The sequence below is a fragment of the Cygnus atratus genome, chromosome Z (genome assembly GCF_013377495.2).
Source record: "Cygnus atratus isolate AKBS03 ecotype Queensland, Australia chromosome Z, CAtr_DNAZoo_HiC_assembly, whole genome shotgun sequence".
Lineage (NCBI taxonomy): Eukaryota > Metazoa > Chordata > Aves > Anseriformes > Anatidae > Cygnus > Cygnus atratus.
The window spans coordinates 83,639,347-83,666,339 of NC_066396.1; the positions used below are offsets into that span (position 1 = coordinate 83,639,347).

A 26,993-nucleotide genomic window follows, 5' to 3' on the forward strand; every position below is an offset into this window, starting at 1 on the left:
GAAAATGCAACAGAAAAACAAAACAAAACAAAAAAAACCCATAACTTTCAAATTGCACACCTGTACAATACCGAAGGCCTTCTTTTTTCATGACTAAAGGTAACGAGTACCAGATTGATTTGGATCATTACTAGTAACACCTCCACCCAAATACCCAGATTTTACCCAAATGAGCAAACTTTTTGACTGGTGCTTAGGTCTGCAGCAGTTCAAGAGATGACGTAGGCACCAGCCAGCTGAGACGACTTCTGTTATATGAACAGGTACCTGCTTTTTAATTCTCTGGTAAACATATGGTGTCTACACTTTTAACAGGTAAAAGTTACATAAACTAATTAAGAATAAATTATGTGCAAAATGGACAAATAAAAATAGTTTCCAAATCAGTGGCAAACCAGAGAAGCCATCTAATAGAGAAAACTGTGCATCCCCCTTTGCTCCAAAGCACAACTTCTTTGTAAGGCTGGAGACTGGTCAAACTCCAAAGCACTGCAGGCACACGCAGCAGCTGCAAGGTCTGGTTTAAGCAGCGGGAAGGCTCTGCTCCTCCCTGCAGCTATCCTGTGCTCAAGGGTATCGATCATACCTTGCTTGCTGGGGGTGGGTGCCATTTTAGGCACGGTGTATTTGAGGCAGGCTGAATCCTTTTGGAATGTGTGGTAGGTGTTTATGTACAGCAGAGCTGAATGCGATTTCTGAGAGCTGTTTCAAACTTCATTTTGATGCCTAACTTCTTCCTGGGACAGCTTTAAATTGACATTGTGATGGATCAGCAGAATGCTCAGCACCTAGTACGACGCCAGACAATGTCACCAAGTTTTTTACCATTACTGACTTGTCACCATAAAACTCCACAACTTCAATCACTGACAGCATTGCCTGCTGCCACCAGGCACGTAGCAAGAGAAGGGGTGAAGCAGACAAAATGCTTCCCAGAGCACTGTGTCAGCAGGGAGGGTCCTCTGCCTGCAGCCGAGGAATGCAGTCCTGTCTGTTAGACCTGCTGCAGTTACCACAGGTAAAGCAGCACACAAAAGGCTTGTGCAAAAGTAATGCAGTGAATATGTCCCTTGCCTTCATCTCTTCTGGAGCACCTTGCCTAGATGTGGAGCCCTGTGAGGTGCTCCTGTGTAATTGCTTTACATGTCCATGGTCAGATGCAAGACAGAGCTCAGCCAAGTGCTATGTGCTTAAAATTTTAGGCAGGTGACCTGCAGAGTGGAAAGCAAAATGCATACATGCCATAGCCCACATCACTTCAACAGCCAGCCATGAGTCTGCACTGAGTACAGAGGTAAAAAAAAAAAAAGGAAAAGCAGGGATTGCTTTAGGCAGGTGACGTGTTTGAACCATCCTGGAGGTTCAAACCTGCATTCTGGAGGTTGAAGCCATTCTCCAAGGCCTTGGGGGACTCGCCTGCATCTACGTCTCCTTCTCTCTGTCTGACTGGAGAGGGCCTGAGCACTGACTGGGGCTGCTCCCCACTGGGTGACTTTGTCCTGCTGCCTCTTCCCGAGAGGTGTCAGGGCACAGCTGCTGAGGGGGCAAGAAATCCCCCCAAACCTGTTGGCTTCCTGCTGTTGACACACATGGCCTCCTCACACATGAGTGTGTCTAGGAACCACTGCTGATGATACTTCTTTGGAGTAGTTCTTTCATCCAATTGCCGTTCTACCCAACTAGCTTACATTTGGGAAACCTGGCAAAGAACACCTTATCTTCCTATTTCCTCTACCCCAGCTGTGCACAGACAAGACCTGGGCAAGACAAGGCAGGCTAGACATGCCAGTTCACGTACATGACCTGTGAGTGTGAGCACACATGTCCCCACACACAGCTAGGTGCACCAGCTCACAGGCAACTATTGCGTTTTGAACCCCCGCTCGCTGGAGGTTGACTTTATGTTATTATTTACGCCATTCTTGCCATAATAATTGAAGAATATTTACTGCATTGCTTTAATTCGTTTCTTCACCAAGGGGGCGGCGAACTGCTTTCTGTCAGCAGCCAGTTTCTCGTTTCAGCCACACATCCACGGGAGCAGATTTGACTCAAGTCTTTTTCCTCCAGGCACAGGATTACACCGTTCCTTATCACTTTTTATCAGTGCCACTTGGTCACGATCAACCTTCCAGCAGCTTTGCATGACCATTAGCAATCCCTGACGGACTCGGAAGGGCTCTCACTACGATTTGGGCACCGTATTTCTGTGAAGTCTGAGCTTATTTCTGTGACGACCGGGGCGCTGAGGATCGGGGGGCGTCCGAGCCTCGAGTGACGGCGAAACAAGGCCCCGGGGCGGGCGTTAACGGCGCCCAGCCGTGCGCAGCGGGCGCGACCTCCCCGAGCTCCGCTCACACCCCGGGGCCCCGCCAGGGGGCTGAGGGGAGAGCGAGCAAGCCCACCCACAACCATAAAAATCTTCCAGCGATCCCTCCCAAAAGCCAGTCCCAGAGGCTGTCCAGACCGCCCGGTCCCGCCCCCGGGCGGCCGGAGCCCCCCGCCACCGCCCGCCGGGGCAGGAAGAGGCGGGACGGGCTTCGCTGGGCGCCGGTGGGGCCGCGCCGACATGTCGCAGCCGGGCCCGGGCGGGCCGACCTCGGGCGCCGCGGCGGTAAGTGGGGAGGGGGTGGCGGGGGGGGAGCAGCCGCGGGGCCGGACCCCGACCCGTCCGGTGTCCCCCGGCCCTCCCCGGGTGCCCCCGGCCGCTCCCCAGCCCCACGGGCACCGCCCTGCCCCGGGGCCCGGCGGCAGGCGGGGCGCGGCCGGGGCGGCCCCAGGCTCGGGGCGGCGGGCGGGGCGCGGCCGGTGCGGAGCCGAGGCGAGGCGAGCCGGGCGGCGGGGAGCAGCGGCAGCGCCATGGCTTTTGCTCGGTGGTGGTACGCCATGGTAAATACGGGGCAGGGGGCTCGGGGCCGCCGGGGACCCCCGGTGCGCCCCGGTTTGGGAGGAGCAGGGGGCGGCGAGTGGAGGCTGGTGGGCGCCCGTGCTGCGCCTGGCGACACCCGTTGAGAAACGGGCGTTGTACGGGCGTAGCTCCCCAAATCCTCCCTGCCCTGTGCGTAAGCGGCGCTGGAAAAGGGGCTTTTCATGCTGCTGGCTGTTTTCGTAATCCTATGAATAATGATCACGGTGTGCCACCCGATCAAATCTCGGCGATTAGTGCTTGGCAGCGTAAGGCAGAGCGTACGTCGGACTGTTTCTGCTTGCGGAAGGAACTGTGGTGCGTGTCTTTTTTCAGAAACATGCTCTTAACTGCAGGTACGTCATGGAGGTGCCAGGAATAGTTTTCGCTTGTCAGATACTCCTGAGTAAACCACAGCACTCTGATGGCTCTCTGTGGTTTAGTTCAGCTTGGGTCACTGCTCATTAGTGTGATGGATCCTGTAATTGCTTTAAAAAGTCTTTTAACTTATTTATTAATTATTACTCATATTTATTATTATTACTCATATGAGGAAACAGTTGGTCTTTCAATGGAGTGGCGAACAAAAAAACAACACTCTGTTAAAGTTTTAAAGAAAGTATGTGTCATGTAAGGTAACTTCCAGACAAAACCTCAGTTTATTTCCTGAACATTTAAAGAGGTAAAAGGAATCCATTTGATTTCTGATTGCAGTTTCAAACTGATCAAAGTAGATTGATTATGTGATTAGTAATGTTTTCAAGTGTCATCCATTGCTTTAAGTCAAATCGGTTCAGTGTGGTGAAGCTAAGGCAGGGTCAGAAGTAGGGAAGTTTGGGAATAGCTGCATTAAGTGATGGCAGGAACATTGAAGGCCTCTGTAGTCATGGGCTCCTGAATCCAGGGTACAAAAAGATACCAGGACAACCTTGCTACCTTTGCTCAGATAAGGAAGCCACTCCTCCACATGCTGTGTGGGAAGTCAGCGCTCATAGCTACTAGCACCAGAATGTCACTGGCTGCCCTCTGCATGAGACTGGTGTTCTCCTGTGTTCTCTATACATCTGTCACACAGGGCAGTTTCTGCCTGCAAGGCTAACGATTGAAAGATGGTCGAAAAGATGAGGAAATGCAAGAGAAGAACGGACACAAAAGAGATTCAATGCTTGTTTTACCTTTTTTTTTTTTTTTTTTTTTTCCTGGATGGTGTGTGTAAAGCAGAATGTAATGACTGTAAGGAGAATATATCTTTCACCTGTCCGTTCCATTCATTTCTCAATTCTTGAGTGTAGCTCCCTGATGCATCTTTCCAACTGGCAGTTTTCTTAACAGCATCAAAGATATGTCTGTTTCCCAATTATAATTGGAACAGATGGTCAGATTCCTATCAGCATTAGGTGATTGTCTTCTCTAATACCCATAAGGCAAAATTAGTTGATTTCAGCTGAGAGTGTTGCAAATAGACTTCCCTTCTTACCCAGTTACTACATGTGTCATCACTACAGTCCTCTGAGATGCTGTGCAACATCTTTGAACCGAAGGGACTCCTGGGGTTTAGAAGGAATGTCTTGAAGCAAGACCTTTAGCTGAGTTCTGATTTTTGCAAGTGCAGGCTGAGAATGCAGTTATGCCTTCAGTTATTATTATTTCGCTTGGTGCTTTTTGCTTAGGTCAGTTACTTTATGGTTTATGAATGCCCTTTGAGTTGGAAGATAAAGGTGTGTCTATGAAACAATAGTGTTATGATGCTTTTGTGCACCGCAGAGCGTGATGAAGATCTCAGGGTAAACTTTGTTGCTCATGTTACTTCTTCATTTATTTTGACATAGATTTTTTTTTTAAAGATGTTGTGATTATGAATGTTGTCCTCAGGCAGTAAAGTTGTAAAATATTTTGGACCAATTTATTTTTCCAACAACTATAAGGAAGTGTTATTAAGTTATCTGGTTAAATTTAAAATCTAACTTAGGTTGTATCTTAGCTATTTTCTTACTGTGGAGCAGGAGCTGCTGCTGCCTACTAGCTTGGTTACGGATATGTTTCTACTGTGTACATACACTTCTTTGGCATTGTAAGAAAAGATGAGCAGGGAAAAAGGACAAAAAGCTCAAAGAAAAAGCAATCTCCCTCACCTATAAGGGGATGTAAAGGAGCAAGTCACGCATACCTTCCCAGAACAACTTAGCTTGCTAAGCAAATTGATTTATTTATTAATTTATTTATTTAGGCTAGAAGATTGGAAGCTTGGAAATATGGACAGACAGGAGCTGTTGAAGGGAATTTTTAAAATAGGGTCCCTTCTCCTATCTTAAGAATGAGCTCTTTAAGGAACCAGTGTGATCTTCCTAGAAAGTATATTAGAAAGTTGTACATAACTAGGCTACCTCCTCAGGATGGCAGGTGAGTGAGGTAATACTTCCATACACTGTTTGATTATTGGAGACCATCAGCACTTCATCTGTACACAGTGCATGACTCCAAGTGACTGGATAAAAATTACTTTGGTTGGCTTACATCCATATGTGCTTTGTTCCAAGTGTTAAACTAAACAGTATTTGGATTTTAAGTCAAAGCCTCAGTATTGTAGATGTTGTTAGACATAGTCTTCTGGTGGGAAGACTGCAAGCACCTTGCCTCTGTCTGACTTGAGCTGAGGGGTGCCAGAGTTGTGGTCCTTGTCCTCTCTGGCCAGTGAAGCTGCACTGGTGTCCCTCAGGGATGTGGAACTGATCTGCTTGAGGGGTGGCTGAGGGAATCCTGCTGGCCCTCTTGTCCTGTCCTTTACCTCCCCTCAGGTGGTCTATGGGGACCACAGACCGCTGTACATGACAGCCTGGTCAGGCGTTGGGAAAACAGCTCTGACAGCTGAGAGGGGATGCTCTGAGCTCCAGCCAGCTGCTGGGACACACTGTAGCAGTGCAGGGACTGGTGCCGTATTGATGCTATGGTCCCATCTGGCACAGGTTTCCTCGGTGTGAAGATGAGGAAATGGCGTTAGGGAGGAAGGGTAGGACCTAATTTGTCACTGGGCAAAGTCTGCTGTACTCGGTAGGAATTAGGTAAGGTTCCTGCTTTCTGTGACTTGAAAAGTTTAAAATAGATTAAAAAAAAAAATGAATAGTCCAGACTTGAGTTGGTGTTACTGTTTTTAAAGCTGTGTCCAAACCAGAGGAAACAAACCAACAAAATATGTGCAATGTACAGGAAGGCGTGCTTGCTTTCTTGGCCAACCTCCATGACAATAATTAGGATCCCACTGGGATGCCAGCGAAGCCTAGCATTCCATGAAGTATGCTTTCACAATTGTACGCAAGTTAGATGTTGTCTGTGTTAGTAACAGTAAGGGCTGCAGGGGGACTCAGCTTCTAACGTGCTGTGGTGAAGGGTCTGGAGGGGAAGATGAGGAGCAGCTGAGGTCCCTTGATTTGTTCAACCCAGAGGAGAGCAGGCTGAGGGGAGGCCTCATGGCGGCCTGCAGCTCCCTCATGAGGGGAGCAGAGGGGCAGGCACTGAGCTCTGCTCCCTGAGGACAGCGACAGGACCCGAGGGAACGGCATGGAGCTGGGACAGGGGAGGGTCAGGCTGCGTGTTAGGGAAAGGTTCTGCATCCGGTTGGCACTGGGACGGGCACCATCCTCAGGGATGTGGTCACGGCACCGAGCTCAATAAGCATTTTGGGCAACGCTCTCAGATACATGGTTTGGTTTTGGGTGGTCCTGTGTGCAGTCTTGAGTTGGACTCAATGACCCTTGTGGGTCCCTTCCAACCTGGGATATTCTGTGATCTTATAATGATATGCTGAGCGTATCCATTTAGGAACAGAACCTAGTCTACCCTAAGAAGCTTTGCTGGGCAACAGAACTAGGTCCCAAGCCTTACAGCCGTGTTGCCTCTGGAGTCACCATTTTGTCAGTGAAAGCATGCTTACTGACACTGCTTTTATGGGTGTGCACGTTGCCTGTGTGTCGCATGCTTTTGCTGTAGCAATAAAAAGCGCAGATAACTAGGTTAATTGTGCCTGTACTGAAAGCACTATTATGGGGCTGTGAATCAATTCACCTGTAACCTGAAAAGACAGCCTAAGTGGTTTGTTTTTCCACTGACGAGGCAAATTTGGAGTATGAGAGTAGTACTTCCATTTTAAAAACTTGTCAAGTGAAGCCCAAACTCATTTTAAAGTCTTTAATTATTGGGGGTTGTTTAAAACAATTCATGAAATTTTTGTTTTGTGCTACCAAAATAGAAACAGTTAAGAGACATGATGCTTTTTTTTTCTAGTTGTATTTGTTCATTCAGCTCTAGTGTTTCCCAAACCTTTTTGCTGATGTGCTTGAATACATTCCAGTTGAAGATAGTGTAGTGATACATGGATCATTACTTTCTCCCTGTAGCCATGTAAAGAAAAAGCTGTAGGAACTCATTACTTCAGTGGTTTAGAAAACTTCACCCTCCTGCTGCTCAGTCTTAGAACCAGGAGTAATAAATGTTTCTGAACTCATCTCCTCTCTTTACATAACAAAACCAAACAGATGTGAATCTTCATTCTCAGATGTCTGAGTTGTTGCAGGAAGCTATACTAACAGAGATATTAGATAATAGCTTTATTATCTTGCTTTTTACATTCATGGGAAAAGATCTTGCTTTTTACATTAATTTTATTCTGAGATTAAGCAAAGAATTTTTTTGAGGGGCCATACTCGTCATTTTCAGAGATGCACACAGTAAAGGTTGTTCTGAATAGAATGTGCTTGCTGAGTAAACTGTCATTTTGTCTATTGCCACATGTGGGGAACAAATGGGATCACATGTCAAGTTAGATGAAAACAAGAAGTTTAATGTCTTGGATGGAATGAAAGATACAGTAGGATTGAGAAGGAACTGATGTGCACCTGTGGCTGAAACGTAACAGAGATTTTATGTACCAACATATGAATCTTAGAAGTTGTAGTAACAGATTTCTCCCGTGTTAGGAGGTCTTGGCATCGTGAGCATTTGAGTGGTTCTGAGGAAAGTTCAGGTGTTGGAGTAGATGGTGATGATGGGACATGCAGTGTTGGTCTATCAGAGAGAGCTGTTCTATTTCTACTGAAGCCAGTGGGACTCGACAGCATTACTGAAGAAAGCACTGAAGAAATTACTGAGAGCACTGTGCTAATCAAGAATGAGTGATTGTATGAATGATGGTATCTTCCAGAACTTCTCACAGGAACAGTCATGTTTAAATGTTCTGCCATGACGGTCATTTCTTTTCAACAGATTTTACTTGAAGTTATCCAGCAAGTCATTTAGAAATCCTGTCCATTAGCAAGAAGGGAAAGGGAAACTCAGTGTTCCATTCTGTCATATTGTGGTGGATGAAAGCAATCATATGTGCACTAAGATATTTCGGACTTTCTCTGCATAGAAAATATAATTTAAGATCTTAATATTTACACATCTGTTTTCTACTTACAGCAAGGTGACAAGAAGGCAAGTGAAGCTTCTTCCAAATCAGGACGGAAAAAGGCAGAAACGACAGAGGTAAAATCAACTGTTCAAATATATTGACAAGAAAAGTTTGGTCATGCATTTCCTCTGGTACAAATTTTTAGCAAAGTGGTAGTTTTCAGATAAATAACTGGTGACTGTAGTCACACATAATTAACTCCATGAATGCATAGTTTTTTCTTGCACTGATGAGCAGCCTAATGGAAATATTTCTTTGCTGTCTTCTCCTTTCATAAATACTTCATGCTATTTTCAGTGGAAATTATCTCAGTGGATTTGTCTATTTTGCAGTGTAGGTACACTTTGGTATGCATCTGATGGCTTTGGCTTTTTGATTGTCCAGAAGCAGGGATGAAGCAGAGTGCACTGTGGCTCTTCCAGCCTTGTCTGTATCCTGGATTATCTTTCAAAGGGAAGATTCATACACAAATTTTGCACATCTGGACCATATCCTGACGTTGTTACAAATATGTGCTCAGTGCTGTATTTTCCAGAAATACTTGTTTTTGGAGATGATGCTTCTTCAGGAATGGATATTTAGTGGTCAAAAGTCCATGACAGGCTGTAAGGTTGAGTTTACAGCAGGCAATTTATAGTCTGATCAGCCAGTGTTAAAAAGCAGAACCCATGTGCGTTGTGGACAGTGTTAGGAACAAGGTCACCCTTCTTGCAGCCTCCAAAGCTGTGAGCCATGCAGAGAGAGTGTGCTACAGTGAGTCATGCTGGTAATGCAGTTGAAGTAGTAATTCAGGACCTTCGTACTATTTTTCCAAGAGTTTGCAATGCTATGTTTTTGTTTAAAAGATGGAGAATATTCCTGTAGTCTTCAGTTTTTGAAGCAGAGACTTGTAATGTGTCTGTAGATAGCTGTGGATGTCCATAAATAGAATAATGAGTTTGTTCATCTTCTTCCTAGAAGAGCTTATATAAATGATACACAGGATAAAAATGGTAAGGAAATGTTATGATATTTGAAAAGCTCATATTCATATTGAAGGGCAATTTTTAAAAGCCCATCTACTCATTGCTTGGCTAAAATTAATAAAAAATGACCTTGTCTTTCACATTTTTAAGGTATGCAGTTCTCAAGAAGTAAGAGATAATGAGTAAGGCTTTGAAAAATAAAGTAATAAAAGGTCTGACATTGGTTTGAATAGGAGATGGTAGGTAGCCATAACATCAAGGAGAATTCAAAATGGGTAGGTAGCCATAACGTCAAGGAGAATTCAAAATGAGTACCATCAAGGTGTAGAATAGCCTTTCTTCTGAAGCCCTTCATTCTTGGTGGCTTAAAAGTAGACTGAGAAAAGCTCAGCAGGTTTACTGTACATAGAAACCTACTTTGGTAAGACGTTCTTGCACAGAGGGGTGGTGTTGAGACACAGGGCTAGAATTGCCTTAAGGCTATCCTACTGCTCAGTAGGAGAGAAGAGAAACCAGATCAGCGTGTACTAGGCTGGCGCAAGCAGCTGTATGATAAACAGCTTCCTCAAAGCCCAAAGGGAAAGCCATGAACATAAACACAGCGAAATATGGAGCCTGCTTTTCTTCCTGCATGGTATCAGTAGCCTAGCTGGTGGCAGTAGGCTACGTCTACTCCTCCCCTACAAATTAATCTTTTACAGTCCATTTTCTACTGCACTGAAGAGGCTGATGCTGGATTCACACAGCTAATGTATGCCAATGGACTGACAGGAAGAAACAGCAAGGAAGTGAATCAAGTGTTTGTTTCCAGCAATCTCCATTCTGCTTGATGGCTGTCTTGCCTGGGAAGTAGCTAAGCATGGTCCTTCCCAAGGGTCCATGCTAAATGTAGTCTGTTTAGTTTCTGAAAATAAAAACTAAGATGTGGCCTTAGGCAACATGCCTATTTTACTTGAACCCTGGTCCTTCATGGCAGCCAATGATAGTTACTTGGAAGTACATTGTTTGCACTAATATTCGGTGCTATTTTGACTAGCAGGCAGAGAAATATGATGAAACTATTTGGTAAGGATAAGACTGATATCCTGCTCTATAGGGCCATGTTCCACTTGGAAGGATTGATCTTGTCTGTTTCTTTATTCTGTGTACGTTATCAAAGGAAAGACACCTTCATACTGACATCCAGTTGCCTCATTTCGGTGGTGCTACTTAAGCTTCAGGTCAGGATGGAGGGAATCTGCTTACCATGGAAGTGGTCAACTCTAGGTTGAAATACGTATCATTTGTTGGTCTAACAATGAACTACAGAATGTGTAGTTGTATACAGTGTCTTGTACAGATACACAAAAGACTTGCTGGAGGGACAGAGCTGGAAAGTTCAGGTGTGTTAGAATATGTAAGTGAAAGGAGATATAGGTAGCTCTTTATCAACATGGTCCAAAGTCAATGTGTTCATGTGTAGTGGTTGTATTGGGCACTGTTCATGGACAAAGATTTAAGTCACAGGGCATATTCCTGAACTCTTTATGTCTTGTTTTTCAGAACCTTTAATTTGTTAAATTCTTATTCTAAGAGAATCAGACACTTGAGAGTCTAAATCAGCTTTAATGAAATGTTTTCATTGCTTGCAGTGGGTAGAAATTGGCATAAAAGAAATGCTCATTGTTGGAAGTGGTGGTTGCTCATGCATGTGATGCTGTTTCACGTGCTTGCAGCTGGGGTGTATCTGTCATGCACCAGAAATGAATGATGCGCTCCCATGTTCCCATATCCATCCCTCTGTTTTCTCACTGTGTGAAAACTTAGGACATTACAATTTGCATTATGCCATTGCAAAGTGTATAGCAAATTTCCTTTCTTCTCCTTTCCTCCTGATGTTTCAAGCCTTTTGCAGTTTTGGATGTGAAGTTTTAGCATGTGAGAGGCAACTGATGTAGTTTTCCTCTACCTCTTGATATCATCTTCGCTTTGCATGTGCTTTTCCATCAGTTTCACATCCCTGACTGCATACAAAATCCAAAGTGTATTAGTGTTATAGCTGTTCTTGGATGCTAGAAGATAAATGGGTCAAGGGAAGATAGGACATTCACTGCAGAGAAGCCCAGGAAAGTTTATAAAATACACTGCAATTAAAATCACTGGGACATACATTGAGTCTGTTGTTCTCTGAGAGTATATTTAGAAGGTCTATCAGCATATGTCTGACCTATTTTATGTCACTGTTTTTGTTTTCTTTTGTACCCACTGTTGGCTACTGCGAAAGAGAGGGAAATGGGTTTTGTGAAGCTTTGGCCAAACTCAGCAAGGCAGGTCTTGTGACCATGCAACTCCCTGTAAGACGCTGTCATGTTCCTGAACACTATGTTCAGTATTGCCCTTTCAAAGGGCTGCTAGTGGGGGTGAAGGGTTAGCAGAAGAGGGAAACTCTCTTTATGGGAATCTGGGCTAATCTGATTCCAGCACAAGTCCTAATCCTGTCCTAAACTGCTGTGAAGCATTCCAAAGTGATAGGCAATCCGGTTACATTTGTGAGGCTCATGGTGAGGCTATTTGTGTTAGATACTGTATGGAGCTTTTCTTTTAATTATACTTAGACATGAGACATGGTAGATAACTTTGAAGTGTGGGCATTAAATACAGCAGTACTTGTAGACAGAACAAAGGCAGTAAGTTTAAATTCATCTGGTCGTGATTCAGATTAGCTAACTTTGGAAAAATTAAGTTATGTTATATTTAATAATACATAAGTATGACATGGTCCTTTGCAGGTTGAAGTGTACTTTACTACATAATCATGTGTGTAATTCACAACTTTGCAGGCCAAACGCTCCCATTGTGTGCGACTGTGGTTTGAAATATACTTACTCTGTTTTGAATAGGCTCGTTCTTGTGCTATTAACTGCACAAAATCTGGAAAGAGCTGTTGTCTTCCTATTGTAGAGTGAAATACCACAGAGAGCTTCTCTATCAGTCTAAATATCTAGTCTGTGCAGCACTGCTGTCTGAATGTAAAAATGAAGTATTAAAACATATGACCCTTTTTTTCCTTTTAGGAATTTGAGGCCCCAGATGAGTGTGGGCATATTTTAACAGAGATGGTGTGAAACGATCCTTCCTAACACATCCTGCCATTTCAAGCCATGCTTTCAAGCAGTGTAGACAAAGCATATGCCGCTTGTTTAAGTTCATCTTTCTTCACTCAGCAGGAAATACATTCTTTATTTAGAGAGAATGATAATGATAACTGGGTTTGAAACATTACTGTTCTTATAGAATTGATTCTTTACTCAACAGCAGGATTTCTGTGATGGTTTTTAATCCTGTTGCTTGTGACACAGATTCCTTATCCAAGACAAGCATTAGAGTTAGCTGGAATCCAGGAGGGCAATTCAGATAAATGCACTACGACTGGTAAAGTTTGTTAGGGTGCCCACTGTTGATTAAAATTATGAGGGTTCGTAGGTGACTTTATTTAGAACATTTGTAAGATTTCTTTCAACTTCGGTAACAAATTATTTAAACTGCATTGTTTCATTTTTTTTTTTTCCCCAGAGTTTAAATGCTTCTTAGAACACCAAATACAGTGCTTTCAAGACTTCAGAATGCAGCTTAGCTTTAGCAGTATGCTAGTTTTCTGATAATAGTCCTGATAGTCTGTGTAATGGAAGAAACACAGGCAATCAATACAGTGATGCAGTATCTTTGGCATCATTCAAGGAGTTCAGGGTGAAAACTCAACCATCTTTAAAAACGAAAACAATCATTAAACGAAATGATCAGTGTTGTTTTTTTTAAAGTTACGTTTATGTACTGTTATAGATGTGTTCAAATTTTAGAAGCCACTGTAGATGAGATCTCTCTGTTCCTTGAGTAATGGTTAATGGGAGAAGGTGATCTCTCCATGGGGAGGTGTGGCTCTCCAGTGGATCCCAGAAGGAAGCTACATGCCACCACCTCCTTTTGGTGAGGGGAGTGCCTGCCTTTAAGTGCCCTCGGAAGGCTGGCACTCTGCCCAGCGCTGAACCTCAGGGCCGTCTGGTGGCCTGAGGGGAATAAGGTATTTCTGATTAATCCTATGTAGAGAAGTGGAGTGGTTTGGGAGAATAAAGTACTACTTTGTTTGCCTGTTTTTCTTTTCTGTTTTTTTTTTTTTTTCCTGTGCTTAATATGCAAAAAGTGGTTAAAAATCAAATCATTCTAGTTAAGTTTTGGTATTACTTTGGAGCTGTTATGAATCGAGACTCCTCCCATCTTAGGAAGAAATAGTGATTTTTGCTCATGTAAGTCGTGAATCAAAGATTGAAAATTGTAGGCTGAATTACTGCTCAGGGTTGTTAAAAGCATTTCCTGAAAAGAGATTGCATATTCTTTCCTCCTGTGATGATTTTTTCATAAAAGAAAACTACACTTGTATGGGAAAACTTGCATATCAAAGGGATATGTATTTCATCTCTGCTTTATTAAACATGGGGCAATTAAGATTGTTTCAGAACAAAATCAGTGTTATGTCTTTTTTTGAATCTGCTGCAAATAATGAAGAGTAGACTGTAAGTATGTGTATGCCACATATGTATGGCTTTCATTCTTTCATACGCAGCTCTGTATAGGCTGCTGATTCTTCTAGTTTGTTTTGGAAAGAAGGTGTGCTTTGATAATTTGCTAGGTCTGTTGTTGGCAGGTTGGAAAATGAGGTCTGAGTACAGCTGCAAGGTGATTCTGTAGCTGACCGGGTCTGAGACTGCCACAGGAAAAAAATACTCTCCTGCCTCAAGGAGGGGGAGAAGATGGGAACAGCATTGACGGATTTGGCAATAAAGGGCGTCGGAGCTGGTGTGCCTGGAGGGAGCGTTGTCTTTCCCAGTATCTTTCCCATGCACAGTCGTTATTTTAATAAGCCTAAGAGGATAAACCTACTAGCTTGATGTTGCCATTTTTGTCCCCTTTTAGAAATGTCTTAAGGGGTAGATAGCAAAGAGGTTGGTTTTGAAAGATGGCCCTAGGAACTAAAAAGTATTACTCAGCCTTTCATGTTCTGTATTCAGCAGAGGATAGAAATCTGGTGGTGTGTAAACTTTCATGTAGCTTATCTCCAGCTTTCTTATTCAACAGCAGAAAATGTATCTTCTTCTTTTCCTCTCTCTCCCACCGTTATTACTGTTCCACTTGCCATGAAACAGAGAAATGTTAGCATTAGCCATTCTACCTTTTTTTTTTTTACACTGTTTAATTGATTAATATAAGTTGATCATTGGAACAAGGGTTTATTTCAGTCTAAATATAGACTTCTCACTATTTCTAGTTTGGACTTGATGGGGGGAAAAAAGAAAGGGCAAGGCTTGTGCCTGACATTTTTAAATTTTTTGGCGATGGTGGTAGGTGTTATAAAAGGTTCTTCACACACCTGTACTTGTGGGTTTTCAGTTATGCTAGGTACATACTAACCAAATTAAGTTCTGAACACCACGAACCATGAAGTCCTGAAGCAAGGACTGCAATTTCAGCTGAGCTTGAGGGGCGAGTAGAGAACTGTGATTCTGAGGACATAAGCAGAATCCTGATTGCTCTTTAGATGTCTGTTCTTCTTGAGAAGATGTTTTTGAGAGTATCTGTAGGCACCCCTGGTCTGTGGAGTCATCTACGCGATTGGTGTGTGTGGGGGGACCACCCACCGGTCTGTACTGGGCGCTAGCAGCTGGGCAGGCGAGGTCCTGGCCAGAGCTGTTGGATGAGGCAGCCACGTCCTTGCACTCTTTTAAGGGGGGAAGTCACCATTGCTCTTGTTTTTTGTGACACACTGTGAAGTCTTACTTGAGTGTTGTTGTTTTCAGCATGACCAGTACTAAGTATGGAATCTTTAAGGTAAATATCCTCCTGTATGTCAGGGTCTGTACTGTTGGGCCAGATTTTTGTGATGTTAGTCTATGTAAATGGCCACAAAATACCACGGTCTGACTGGAGGTTGACAGAGGAATGTGCAGCTTTATTTATGTGAGATGCTTTCCTGTTTTTTTGGAGCTAAATTACAAGGAGAACGCGATGTGGAAATGACCTTAGTACAAAAGACTCTGAGACTACAATCTGTTGCAGTAGCTATTGTAGGATCATTTGGAAAGTGTGTTTCTGAATTTGAATGCAAGTTTGCCAGTAGGGTCTCTGAGCCATTGTTCTGCAGACTTCTCTCCTGTAGAGAATAATCAGTGTGATCTTGAGCTTCTGCTTGTCAGAGAAAATGGTGAGGTCTTACCCATCTGTTGCCTCCAAAGACCTTATGCTTTTTGCTGTGTTTATTACTAATGATCGATTCTTCTAGTCTTTACTATGTATGACGTTAGGCAGTTGCCGAGTTGTTCCAACAGTACTTAGGGGTCCTTGCTAAATAACAGTCCTGCATTAATGGAAAAATGGAGGTTCAAAGGGGATGTCCTATTTTGTTTCTGTTGCAAGTTTATTAATTACCTAGGAAAGCCATTGTTTTGCTCTCACTTAACGTATCTCTACTTCCCTGCGTGAGGTATAATATTAACCTTCAGTGTCACTATTCAAGTTATTTCTGTACAGTGGTAGCATACCCATCTTATTTTAATTGATACTTGTCATTAAAGTCTTACTCATAAATTGTCCCTGCTTGTATGTATGGCTACTGTTGGTTTAACTCTTAGTTAAAATGAGTTGCTCTGCCACAGGAAATAGCATAGACTTACGTTTATTCCATGAAATAGTACTAGAGTACTCAGCCTATTCTGTGCTGGGCAAAGCCATCTGAAATAAGTCCACATGAATTAAAGTTACATAGGATAACTTACTTTTTGGATGACTTACCTTTTTAAAATGTTGTGATGGACATTTTTTTAGTATATAACTTTTAATACTATTTTTGAGTATACGGTTTTACTTGGCTTTTCTTTTTCTTCATCAATGTTTCTGTTGTTTATTATGTTTCTTTCATTTATTTTGCAGAAGAGTTCAACAAGTGCTAATGTCACTCAGCCCCCCAAAGGACAGACAAGTGGAGCACCTTCTACTGTCAAGGTAATGCATAGTGACTAAATGGTCTCTTTGAAAAGTGAAGCGAGTGTGATGTTAGTTCATCCCCTGCACTGGGATGGAAAACGGTTTGTGTTCGCCAGCATTTAGCATCACTAAGAGATGTTCTTTGTGTTTTGCTAGAAATTGTAGTGAATGAAAATAAGAGGAATGCAAGTCAGCAAAAGGCAGGCGTTGGATGTTTGAGGAAATAGACTTGGAAAGTGCCTTCCCTTTTAAGTGTGCTTAGCTAGTCTCGTAGTTACTTTAAAAAAAGAAATCCAGTCCTGTTGATAGCAGTGGCAAACTTAATTTTACCATGGAGCTAGGATTCTTTTTTTTTTCCACTCTTAAGTACTGTTTATGTGTTTGGATTTCATTTATTCAGCAGGAACAGAAAAAATCAAAACACTGATAACTTTCTTTGTTTTTGTAGCCCTTGGAGCAGTTCAGTTGTTCAGGAATTTAGCGTAAGGGACATTATAAAGACAAATGACATATTGGAGTGCAGTTGGTACTCCGTGAAGAGAAGCAGGCTTTCTTAAACACGCTGAGGTCTTGCAAAATGTTCAAACAGGGAGTTGAGAATGCATTTTTTGATAGTGGTCACACGTGAACTGATGGCTGTAGTTGGTGTTGTCACAGTTAGGTGTATATTCCATACCTGCAGCTGTCCTATCTTTTGGCTTATATTATCAGCAGCAAGTATTTCTGCAGCAACTATTTGAACAGCATTTTCCATTTTCTTAATCAATGCTTTTTTAAAATAATACTCACCAAAGACAGTGCTATGCTACCTAAATAATTATTTTCCTCTATTCAATAAACAGCAACATAAGAAAGGGACAACAGCATTTATATCCTTTCAGTGCTTTTGTCCGTCACTAAAAGTATCCAGACATTTTTGCTGATTTTCTTTCTGTTCATCTTAGTTTGCCAGTGCCTTCTTCAATGTAGCAGTTCATGTGATAGCCCTACAGAGAGGGACTGTTTCTGGGTTGTTTAGCCTGGAGAAGAGGAATCTCTGAGGAGACCGTATACCAGCCTGCCAGCACCCAAAGGGGGTACAGCAAAGCTGGGGAGGGACTCTTTGTCAGGGAGTGTGGGGATAGGACAAGGAGTAATGGCTTTAAACTAAAAGAGGATGGGTTTAAATTAGATATAAGGAGGAAATTCTTCCCTCTGAGGGTGGTGAGGCACCGCCACAGGCTGCCCAGAGGAGCTGTGCGTGCCCCATCCCTGGAAGTGCTCAAGAGCAGGCTGGATGGGGCTTTGAGCAACCTGATCTAGTGGGAGGTGTCCCTGCCCATGGTAGCGGGGTGGGACTTGAGGGTTGATCTTGTAAGGTCCCTTCCAACCCAAACCATTCCGGGATTCTGTAAAACGTAATCTTTCTGAATAACCGTTGCTGCTGCATAATTACATAAATGCTAGTTAGCAAATTAGATGTGAGCTTTCATGGATTTGTTTCTCTTTGTTTTATTTCTGTTGTAAGCATATCTTCTACAGCAAATGTGTACAGTACGATTCCTGTGATCCTATTGAGAGAAAGAACTGGAAAATAGTATACTGAAAAAAAAGTGACTAAAAGCAATTGCCAGATATTGCTTTATGTTATTAGCTTATGACAACTTAGGCTATGTATTTTCTTCAGTACTGTATGCTCCTCTGGTTTCTGAGATGTTCCAAAATATTCATTTGTGAGGATTATGTACTGTGAAAATATTTACCTCATGCTATCATGATTGACTCTTAATCAATGGCTATTTTACATTTAATCTTTTTCCTTCACAGTGGGCCATGACTACCTTTCTTCAGTTAGACTACGCTTTATTTTAACGGTATCTTTTATTTTTTCCAGCTTCCTGACATCCTACAGTATTATTTAATATAGTGCAAGACCAGTTTATTGTTCTGTTCTTGTAGTTTGTGTGACCTGTACTTTTTCTTTGTTAAATATCATTTGGCTAGCTGTATTCTTTTCCACACTTTTTTTTGTCTTTAAAAATACCTATTCAAAAGAAACATTATGTAGGGATTTTTTTACATGGATTTTACAGAAAAGGAAATACTCCTTTCAAAGGCAAGGCAGCCTTTTCTATTTCGCTACAAAACTAGATCAACTCCTTTAACGAAATCAAGAGCATTCCAGCATATTTTTTGACAACTTTGTGATAGCTACTTCTTCCTGTCTTTTGTCCCCCCCTGCTGTAGCTTAAATGTGTTCCAAGTGTGAAATCTCTTGGGATTCCTTAGTTGTCCTAATTGTTTTGTTGGTCAGTAATACTTTTCATTAATGTACATTGTCCAAGATGAATTTGGGGGGGAGGGGGGGTGGGTGTGAGGGAGATGGGAAGAGTGAGTGAGAGCTGCTGCAGCTGTTCAGTCTTTTAATCAACTCTTACCCTATGGTCGAATTACTTACTGTAAACAGAACAGATTGTGTTTTTTTGTTTGTTTTTTGTCTCTATATTATGGCCTGATTCCTTGCCTGTTAGTAAGTAGTAATAACTGCTGGCTTTTGTTTTGCTTGGGTTTTCTGTTTCCAAGTTTAAAGACACAGGAGCTTGCACTTGTCATTGTTTAATGCCTGGCTAATATGTGGGTAGTTTAATTTTCCTGTGTCTGCACCTTGTAATGCAAACCACTACTAAGAGTAAGTGTTTTATCTGTCTGGATTCATTTTCTGTGTATCTGAACTGCCATTCTTAGTGCTATGAGTTTCTCCCTGCGTTCTTTATTGTTCTGCTCTTAAGCTGCTGTCATTGCAGCCAGTATTTACTCAGCGGCATATGCTCAGTGTCTTCTTATTCAGGTTTTAGTTGGTTGCCTGTGCCTTCGTGTGGTGGAAGGAAGAAGTGCTGCCTCTCTACTCCTTTCTTTTATATCTGTGTGGATTTGCTGTTCTCTATGTCATTTTGAAGCTCTTCACTCTTTGCTCTGGAACAAACTATAGCAAGCCTTTCTTCTGGTTTTGATGTAAAGTTCTGTTTGGCTGCTGTATTGTACCAAGGTGTCTTCAGTAAGCATATGCTTTCTACAGAACCCTGTCAGATAATTTGAGGGGAAAAATAAAGACTCAGATAAGGTTGTTAATACTTGCTGGTTGCTGGTGAGCAGCCTCTTCCATGTATTCCTTAGCTACAAAGGTGTACAAACCAGGAGGTCACTGCCAAAATTATTAACAGGCAGTAGTGAAGAGGGAAAACTGAACTAACATCCTTCCAGTTCCAAAGGTGCCTTACCAGCACTGGTGTATTTTCTTTTATGGTCTCTTACATTTGCTTTTACAAATTCCATAACCAGCAGGAATGCCAAGTTCTAGCTTAGTATTCAGTCATAGCCAGAAGACCCTAATATTTGAGTACAGCTGGATCAAGCTATCCTTCTTGGATCTTTGTGTTCTTGTGAGATAACTATACTGATATCAAGTGGGCTTTACGGGTTTTTTTGTGTAAGAAATTTTTGGTTTTGTTCTTAGTGAACTCAATGAATTTTTTTTTCTTTTTGTTGCTGCCATCTGTAGTTTAGTGAAGTGTGCATCACTGCCCATATTAGTTCTGTGGACAGTTTATTAAAGTGATGCTGGCAGAATTCAACAACGTTGGAAATGCATCGTGTATTACTTCTATTTCAGACTTGACTGATCTTGAATATATTCAGAGGAAGTCTCTTGATCTTAAAGTAAGAAATTTAAGAAGACTTACTTCCAGTTCTCATCCAAATTAACACTGTTTTCCAAGGGATTCAATCTTATTTTTTGTGCGACATACAGGAGAGCTGTTGTATTTGCTGAGTGTTTTTTTTTTTGCTATGTACCTTATTTAATTGTCAGTAAATTCCTATTTCTGGGAACTTTGCACAAACACATTGTTGTGAAGGAAGACATTTCTGAGTAGAGGACATTTGAAGTTGCAGTACTGATTTGGCAAGTCCAAAGAAATGTGCAAAGTTATTCCTGACTGTGTTGCCAGTAAAATAGTGAAAAAGGGTCAGATGATCATCTCTACATTTTGGGATTATTCCAAAAAAGATCTACAGTCTTCTGTTTCACATTCTCCTTAGAGCAGCTGATTGCACAGATCCTCAAATTATGAGTGCTTTGTAACACCGGGGTGTTTTCTACAAGTTGCTCTCACAGTTGTTACCAATGGTTACCTTGTATTTGAAAAGCATGAGAACTGTGTCAGTGTGGATGACGGTGCTGATTTTCTCAGTCACAGAGGCATGCTAAAAATGGACCACAACATTAAAAAATGGAAGCTGTATGAATATGGAAACTCTGTGGAAGAGCTGGCTTCATGTAAAGCTGTGGCATGAAGCTTTGGTCAGCAAAGGTAATCTTCACTTTTGAAAAGTAGGACCGTAAAAGAAGTCTCTGATCTAGACAGTTACACCTACAAAAACTACAACTTGTAATGCTCTGCAAGGATTTAAAATTAATAATATGATCAAAAGCAAAAATGTCTATACTTAACTGAGCAAAACTGTATTTTCCTCATCAGCCTGTGTCATATCCTTGGGTGTTCTCCCTCTACTTCCCTTCTTCAGATGGGTTTTGTTTCTTGTTCCCTTGAGGTAAAGGGCATTGAAGCTATTATGAAAAAATGATGTTAGTAGTGTGAAGGCTTTTTATTTAAATACATGCCAGCAAGCAAACAAAAAGACTTCCAGATTATGTGTGTTGAGAATTTGATTCTATACCAAAAAAATAGTTTAAGAGCAGGTCGCTTTTGGTACTTCAAAAAGCTTCAAATACTGCCTTTTAACTTCTGAATTAATGTAAATGATTTGGATTTTTGTGATAAAAATAGTGGTCTTAATCAGTCCAGTTCTGGTGGCTTTAGCTGGTCCAGCCATCTGATTTAATCTGAGTGATACCACTTATTTACTCTGGCTCCCCAGGTAGCCAGTCGCAGTGCAGGGAGGTGCTGGCCCCCAAAACCCACAGTAAGTGTTGGTCTCGTTTAGGAGAGGTGGGTGGGTTTCTTCCCTTAGCACCCGCACCACGTCTCAGCAGGCTCAGGATGAAGGCTTCTCTCTGGGAGCTGATGGTGACCCCACTGAGAGCTGTGCCCTTTGCATAGGCCTTGCACCCCTGGCCTGGCTGTGCCCAGTGGGGAGATGGCTCCTGCTACCTCTGGGGGTACCTCTGCAGCCACAGCGGGGCTGTGGCAGCTCTCCCTGTGCCACGGGCACTGGTCCCGAAGCGGCGTGCCTGCCTTGCCCGCCCCACACGCCAACGGCAGCAGGCACGGCCCTGCCAGCCGGCACACGGCCTCTGCGAGGGCTTGGCTGGCGCTGTGAAAACTGAAACCACAGCCTGCTGGGCACTGGTGAGAGAACAGCCTCACCGGGACGCTCGTGCTGGGAACAGAAGGCCCACCCGTACCAAGTAAGCTAGCTGTTCTTACTGGCTTTTACTTCATGTTACCCCTGCTTTGGGTTAATTCACATTCTCGTTGCACTTCTCCTTTTTTCTGTCTCTCTCTTCCGTGAATTTTGTGGGCTCAAAAAAGACTCGCTGCTGACTTCCAGGGCTTCCGACATGATCCTTTCATCTGCAGGCTTGAAGAGCTGTCTGTCCATAGAGAATAGGCTTGTTAAAATAATTTTACATGTTGCCAACATTCTTTGTAGATGCTAACTCTTTAAGAATGCGTGTTTTGTGAGTGATACAAGAAGTGTTTTACGTGACATAGCAGAATCTGGAACAGGAGCAGGATGAGAAAGAGCTGACTCTTTAAGTATTATTTGAGTTGTTCTGTATTTACTATGTTGGGGCTCCGTTGTTGTTGTTGTTGTTGGTTTTAGTTTTTTTGTTGTTGTTATTTTGCATTGCTTTCAGCCTATGCTGTCCTCAACTCATAACCCCATATAATTTTTTTTGGCACATAAATGTAAAGCTTGCTATACCCACGGCACATACAGAATGTTGCATAGTCAGGGTGTGGTGACCTGTAAGAGCTGTTTCTTGGGTAAAGTATGTTTAGGTGTCAACACCACCTTGACAACAAGTGTTTGTTATACCTAAGTATAACTAAGTATACCTAAGTGTTCGGTATACCTACATCATACTAAAAATTTCAGATACATAAAACCATATGGGAAACAAAAATGCCTTTTACTAAATTGTATTCCGAAACTGTTGTTTCTGTACTAGTAGAAATTAGGTAGGTGTTGCTTCTGTTATGCCTGTGCTTGTTTATAGCTACTGTAAAATGAATCTTCTGATCCATAATCATGAATGTTTTATGTTTGTTCCGAAAACAAATGCAGAAAACAGGATCTAGTTTCTAATGTGAAACATGAGTATCGGTATCATCCCTCCTTCTCATTTTTGCCCTTTTGGAGAAAGTGAAAACAGTGTAATAAGTGACACAAAGTTCTCGAACATTGCAGAGACCCCCCTGTCTTTGAATTATCTTTTTTGATTAGTAGTTTCTTCATTCTTGTATTTTTATTTAATTAAGGTAAAACATACTGGATAGCTTTTTTTATAAGCCATTTTCTTTTCCAGAGTAGTTGTTACTGTCAGCCTGTTAAATAAAATGCTGCTTTTTTTCTGTTTCTGTTTTTAAGGGAGTGGTTAAGTATGACAGACACACAGAACTAGCCAGAAAACCCTTGTCCTGATCTTAGACTTCCAGAAGGGCTTGTCTCACAGATGAGTCGCTCTGCCAGTGTTGTCTTGCAGAGCTATTGCTGTTAACTTTGCTGCTCAGGTGGACACTCCCAGTGTGAAATCTGGGAGCAAAGCTGCGTTGCATGTAGGTGGTGGATCTTGAAGGACTGGAAATGGGTGTGGAGGAGAAACACAGATGGAAACCCCCATCTCCAGAACCACCTTTGTCAGTAAGCTAGTCCTCAGTGTGTCAACTTCATTTTTGCCATTGTTTTCCTGGGAGAGAAGAACCTGGACTCAAAAAGGTTGTGACTTTGTCCATATTCTCTTCTGCAGAAGGAAAAATCTAATAGGAAGGCAGGGAGGTTTGTAGCCTTGTGAGCTAACTCCTCAGGAGCTCTTCAAGGCTCAGAAGCCTTACTGACCCCGGAAGAAATAATCTTTATGCCTTGCTTCATAGAAGTGCTAAAAATTTTAATCCCCAGGAACATAACCTCTGTGACATATGACAGGATGACATGGAGATGGAAATTTTAGATTTTTCAATTGAGCAATAATGTTCTTATTCCTACAGAGCATGCACCGGACCATTCTGAAGCAGTTTTTTTGTGTGCTTGAGTTAAAAGCCCATTCTGAAACAAGAAATGCCTCAATACGGCTATTTTTAAGTAGGAATAGTGAATCAATGTTGAGTTTTTACTTCTTTTGAACAATGCCTACATGAAGGTTAGGCAGTGTTACTTTTATATGATATTTTGAGAGCAAAAATCTTCTAAAATTCCTTGTTCAGGTGATTTTTGTTTGTTCTACTGTCTTATTTTCCAATCATGTGGGCAGCAAACACCCTTGTGGCAATGTATGTATCACTTCATATAGCTTTGTTAGTAATATTTTTGTTCTGAATCCTGAGGGTGGAAAAAAAAAATCTCTGATTCAGTATCTCTCACTAGTTCTTGTGACCACTAGCTGGCCATTATGAGTATTGTCTAGTTTGATTATTGTAATAAAACTAGTCAAGCTCGTAATCTTGAAGATCTGTAGTTGTATGAAGTCCTCTTTTACATAAAAATTTTAACTTTTTAACCCCAACACTTTAAAGACCGCTGTCTCAGTTTGTAATTCAGTTTCTATTTCTGCCCTCCTGAGGCAAGGCTTTGCATACAATCCCTGGGTCATACTGCACACCAAGTGACACAAATCCTAGCTGAACTCAGCAGCTCTGTGTGGCATGTGGCTGGCACCACATAGCTTGTTTTCCTGGTGTTTTCTTATCAGCCTTCAATTTGCTGCTGCAGATAGCTTTGGAACATTCTGTTGTTTAAAACCATTCACAGAAACTGCCACGATGTTTACAGCTAACTATTAACTCTTTGCAGGACGCCGCTGTATATTAAAATGTAGAGCTGAGAAGAGGGATTTTGAGCTACCAATGAAAAAGGAGAGCTCTGCTACTGTGATGAGTACATACTTTACTGTAATGCAGTACTCCTTTGTGCAGAGTGGGAACCTGAGAAGAGCGCTGACAGTATTGACACACTGCTTCTCATACTTATGAATGCAATATACATACAATATGACTGAATGGAAATAAAATTCCTGTATGTGCCAACTTGTAGAAGTTACTGTGTTGGAAACAGGAGTTATCCAAAGGCAGATAACTGAGGAGCACATTTTAAGAAATAGAAATGGGGAGTATAAAAACAAATTTTTGATGTCAAAACTCTTTTCGTAACGTTTCTGTATGTCCAATGGGGAGTTTTACTTGATGTTCAAAAAAGTGGCTTTTTGGTTATTTCTACATGTATAGCCAAAGGAACTTTCATGTCAGGTCACCCATTCTGGGATCGAGTGAAACTACCAAGTTCGCTATCAAAATTACAACAAAATGAACGTCTTCAGCAGTGAACAGCATGAAAGCAGAATGCTTTTTACTTGCCTCATGCTATGACTGGGAGAACCTTTCCCATGAAACAAAGCCTGGTGATGGGGAGGTATGATCTGGATTCAAAAGATGAACTGTGTTGCAGTCTGTGCTTTTAACTCCATTTAAAGCTTTTTAAACGTTAATGTTTAATATCACAGCCTGTGATATTAAAGCTGTATTCATGGAACCTGAAGGCAGCAGGTAAACTCTGCTTTTCTATGCTAGGTACATACTGGCTTTCTTTCCGGATCAGGAATCTTCTGCCCACAGATCAAACTGTGTGTATGTTAAGATTCTTCATTTTTAGGTACCTTGCATGTTCTGTGACTGACTAGCAAACTGTTTTCTTCTACTTCCAAAACAGGTAAACAACAAAAAAATGTGGAAAATATTAGGCATAATAGGAGATACTAACAAATAAATGGTCATTTCCTCTTACCATCACCTGTGGGGTAGTTTTGAATTTTTCTATATATTCTTAACTTCCTGCATATGAGTAAGTATAAAATAAGGCGTAGGAAGCTTAAGAAGAGTCAAATGGCAAAAGAATGTTCTCAGGTTGGTTGGCATTCACTTCTCTGGGTTGTTTTTTGTTGAACTGTAAGCTGTTTTGGAGTCTTAATAGTGACATTAAAATAATAAAAAATCATACCAGTGTGAAGCTTTGGATTTGACATAGGTTGCTGAAATCTTAAAACAGACACCTAACTCAAAGATGGTTTGACTGATCAGTGTCTAGGTGGTACAAAGTCTTGTACTTCACTTTGGTGTAAATATATTTCTGACTTCATTTAGGGATTATCCTTGATAACACTTGATTCTGTGTGACCAAACTCAAATGTGAGTAGATTATCTCAAAACACTGCTTACATGGAATCTGTTACTCTAAGTTAGAGTAGTATGGTTAATCAGCTTTAGCTGATGCATCAAAATATAGTGATTAAGTATCACCAAGTTTCTTTTCTGTGCTCAAATGGCCTAAATATTGTTCCAGTATGCAAAATAAAAGAAAACAAGAGGTGTGAGTCTGTGTTACGAAACTTGGCTGGCTGAATACCCTGTGTTCCTCAATAAATTTAGCACCACTTGAGGCTCTGGGGAAAGAAAAAAAACAAAGTTTCATGAGCTATTCAGTTCTTCCATTTCTTCGTTCAGACAAGTGTCTTTAAACATTTGTTATGTCTTTGTTTCATGAGAAAATGGATTTATTCACTTTCTCTATGCTCTTTTAACATTTCTAAATGATGGTTGCTCTTGCTCTATTAATATTTGCTGCAGATATTTATTCCAAGAATGCAGAATGAATGAAATTTCAGGGTTAGTCTTTTCCACAACAGTAACAAGGATCATCTTTTCAATGTAGTTTTTACAGGGAGACAGTGTTACTGGTGGTCTTTGGTGGGTTTTGTCTCTGATCTTTACAGCTGACTTGGAAAAGAAGCACAGACATAATCCTAGTGCTTGTTATCAGTACTGGTATTGTCTAGGAGGGCAGTATGTGTGGAGTCTGACGGTCATCAAGTAGAAAATCCTCTTCTGGAGTGCTCCTGCCATCATCCAGGGAAGTCCAGATGAGTCTTTGCCGATGGCTTCACCTGTCATCTCCTTGCACACGAGGCCTTCTCCTGGCAGTGTGCTTGTGCTCCCTTCACCTCCAGCAAGCTGTAATGCTGTTTCAGCTCAACCCTTAGCAAGTGTACCTGCTGAGGTTTCTTCATGACTCTGCAGATGAACATATTTTAGCTGTACTTCAGTTTATTCTTCATGTTTGCTCTGAACTGTGAGTGCACATTTGAAAAGAGCAAATCTATTTAAGTGGCCCTTAGCTGTGTGGGATTTTTCTGACTTTTTTTTTAAGGGGGACTTCATCTTTAAAACCATTTACAAAACTTGACAAAGAGAACAAGAAAAATAAAGGTATTTACTGGTAATAGTTTTTACAGACTTTTAGATTGTATTCACACATCCTGACTTTATGAATGTTAAAAGCTCAAGATGCATCCCTAGAAATGGTGGTTATTGTTTTTTAAGATGAATATTTAAAACAATGCATATTGTGGAATTCATGCTTTCCTGTTTGAATTCTTCAAACTGCCTATTCAAAT

General features: G+C 41.7%; 1 protein-coding gene across 11 annotated transcripts in view; it reads left to right on the top strand.

Annotated features, from left to right (window-relative positions):
* Positions 1-2,463: 2,463 nt before the first annotated feature.
* CAST (calpastatin) overlaps positions 2,464-26,993 on the top strand; it is a 68,467-nt gene continuing 43,937 nt past the window's right edge. For 4 of the 11 annotated variants that reach the window (XM_050716560.1, XM_035567596.2, XM_050716563.1 and 1 more), the window contains exons 1-3: positions 2,465-2,614; positions 8,360-8,425; positions 16,274-16,345. In XM_050716560.1, the coding sequence (XP_050572517.1) occupies positions 2,570-2,614; positions 8,360-8,425; positions 16,274-16,345 (183 nt within the window). In that variant the 5' untranslated portion in view covers positions 2,465-2,569. Of the gene's footprint in view, positions 2,615-2,772; positions 2,890-8,359; positions 8,426-16,273; positions 16,346-26,993 lie in introns of those variants that run through there. The other 7 variants (XM_050716561.1, XM_035567598.2, XM_050716565.1 and 4 more) reach the window with 3 other exon arrangements.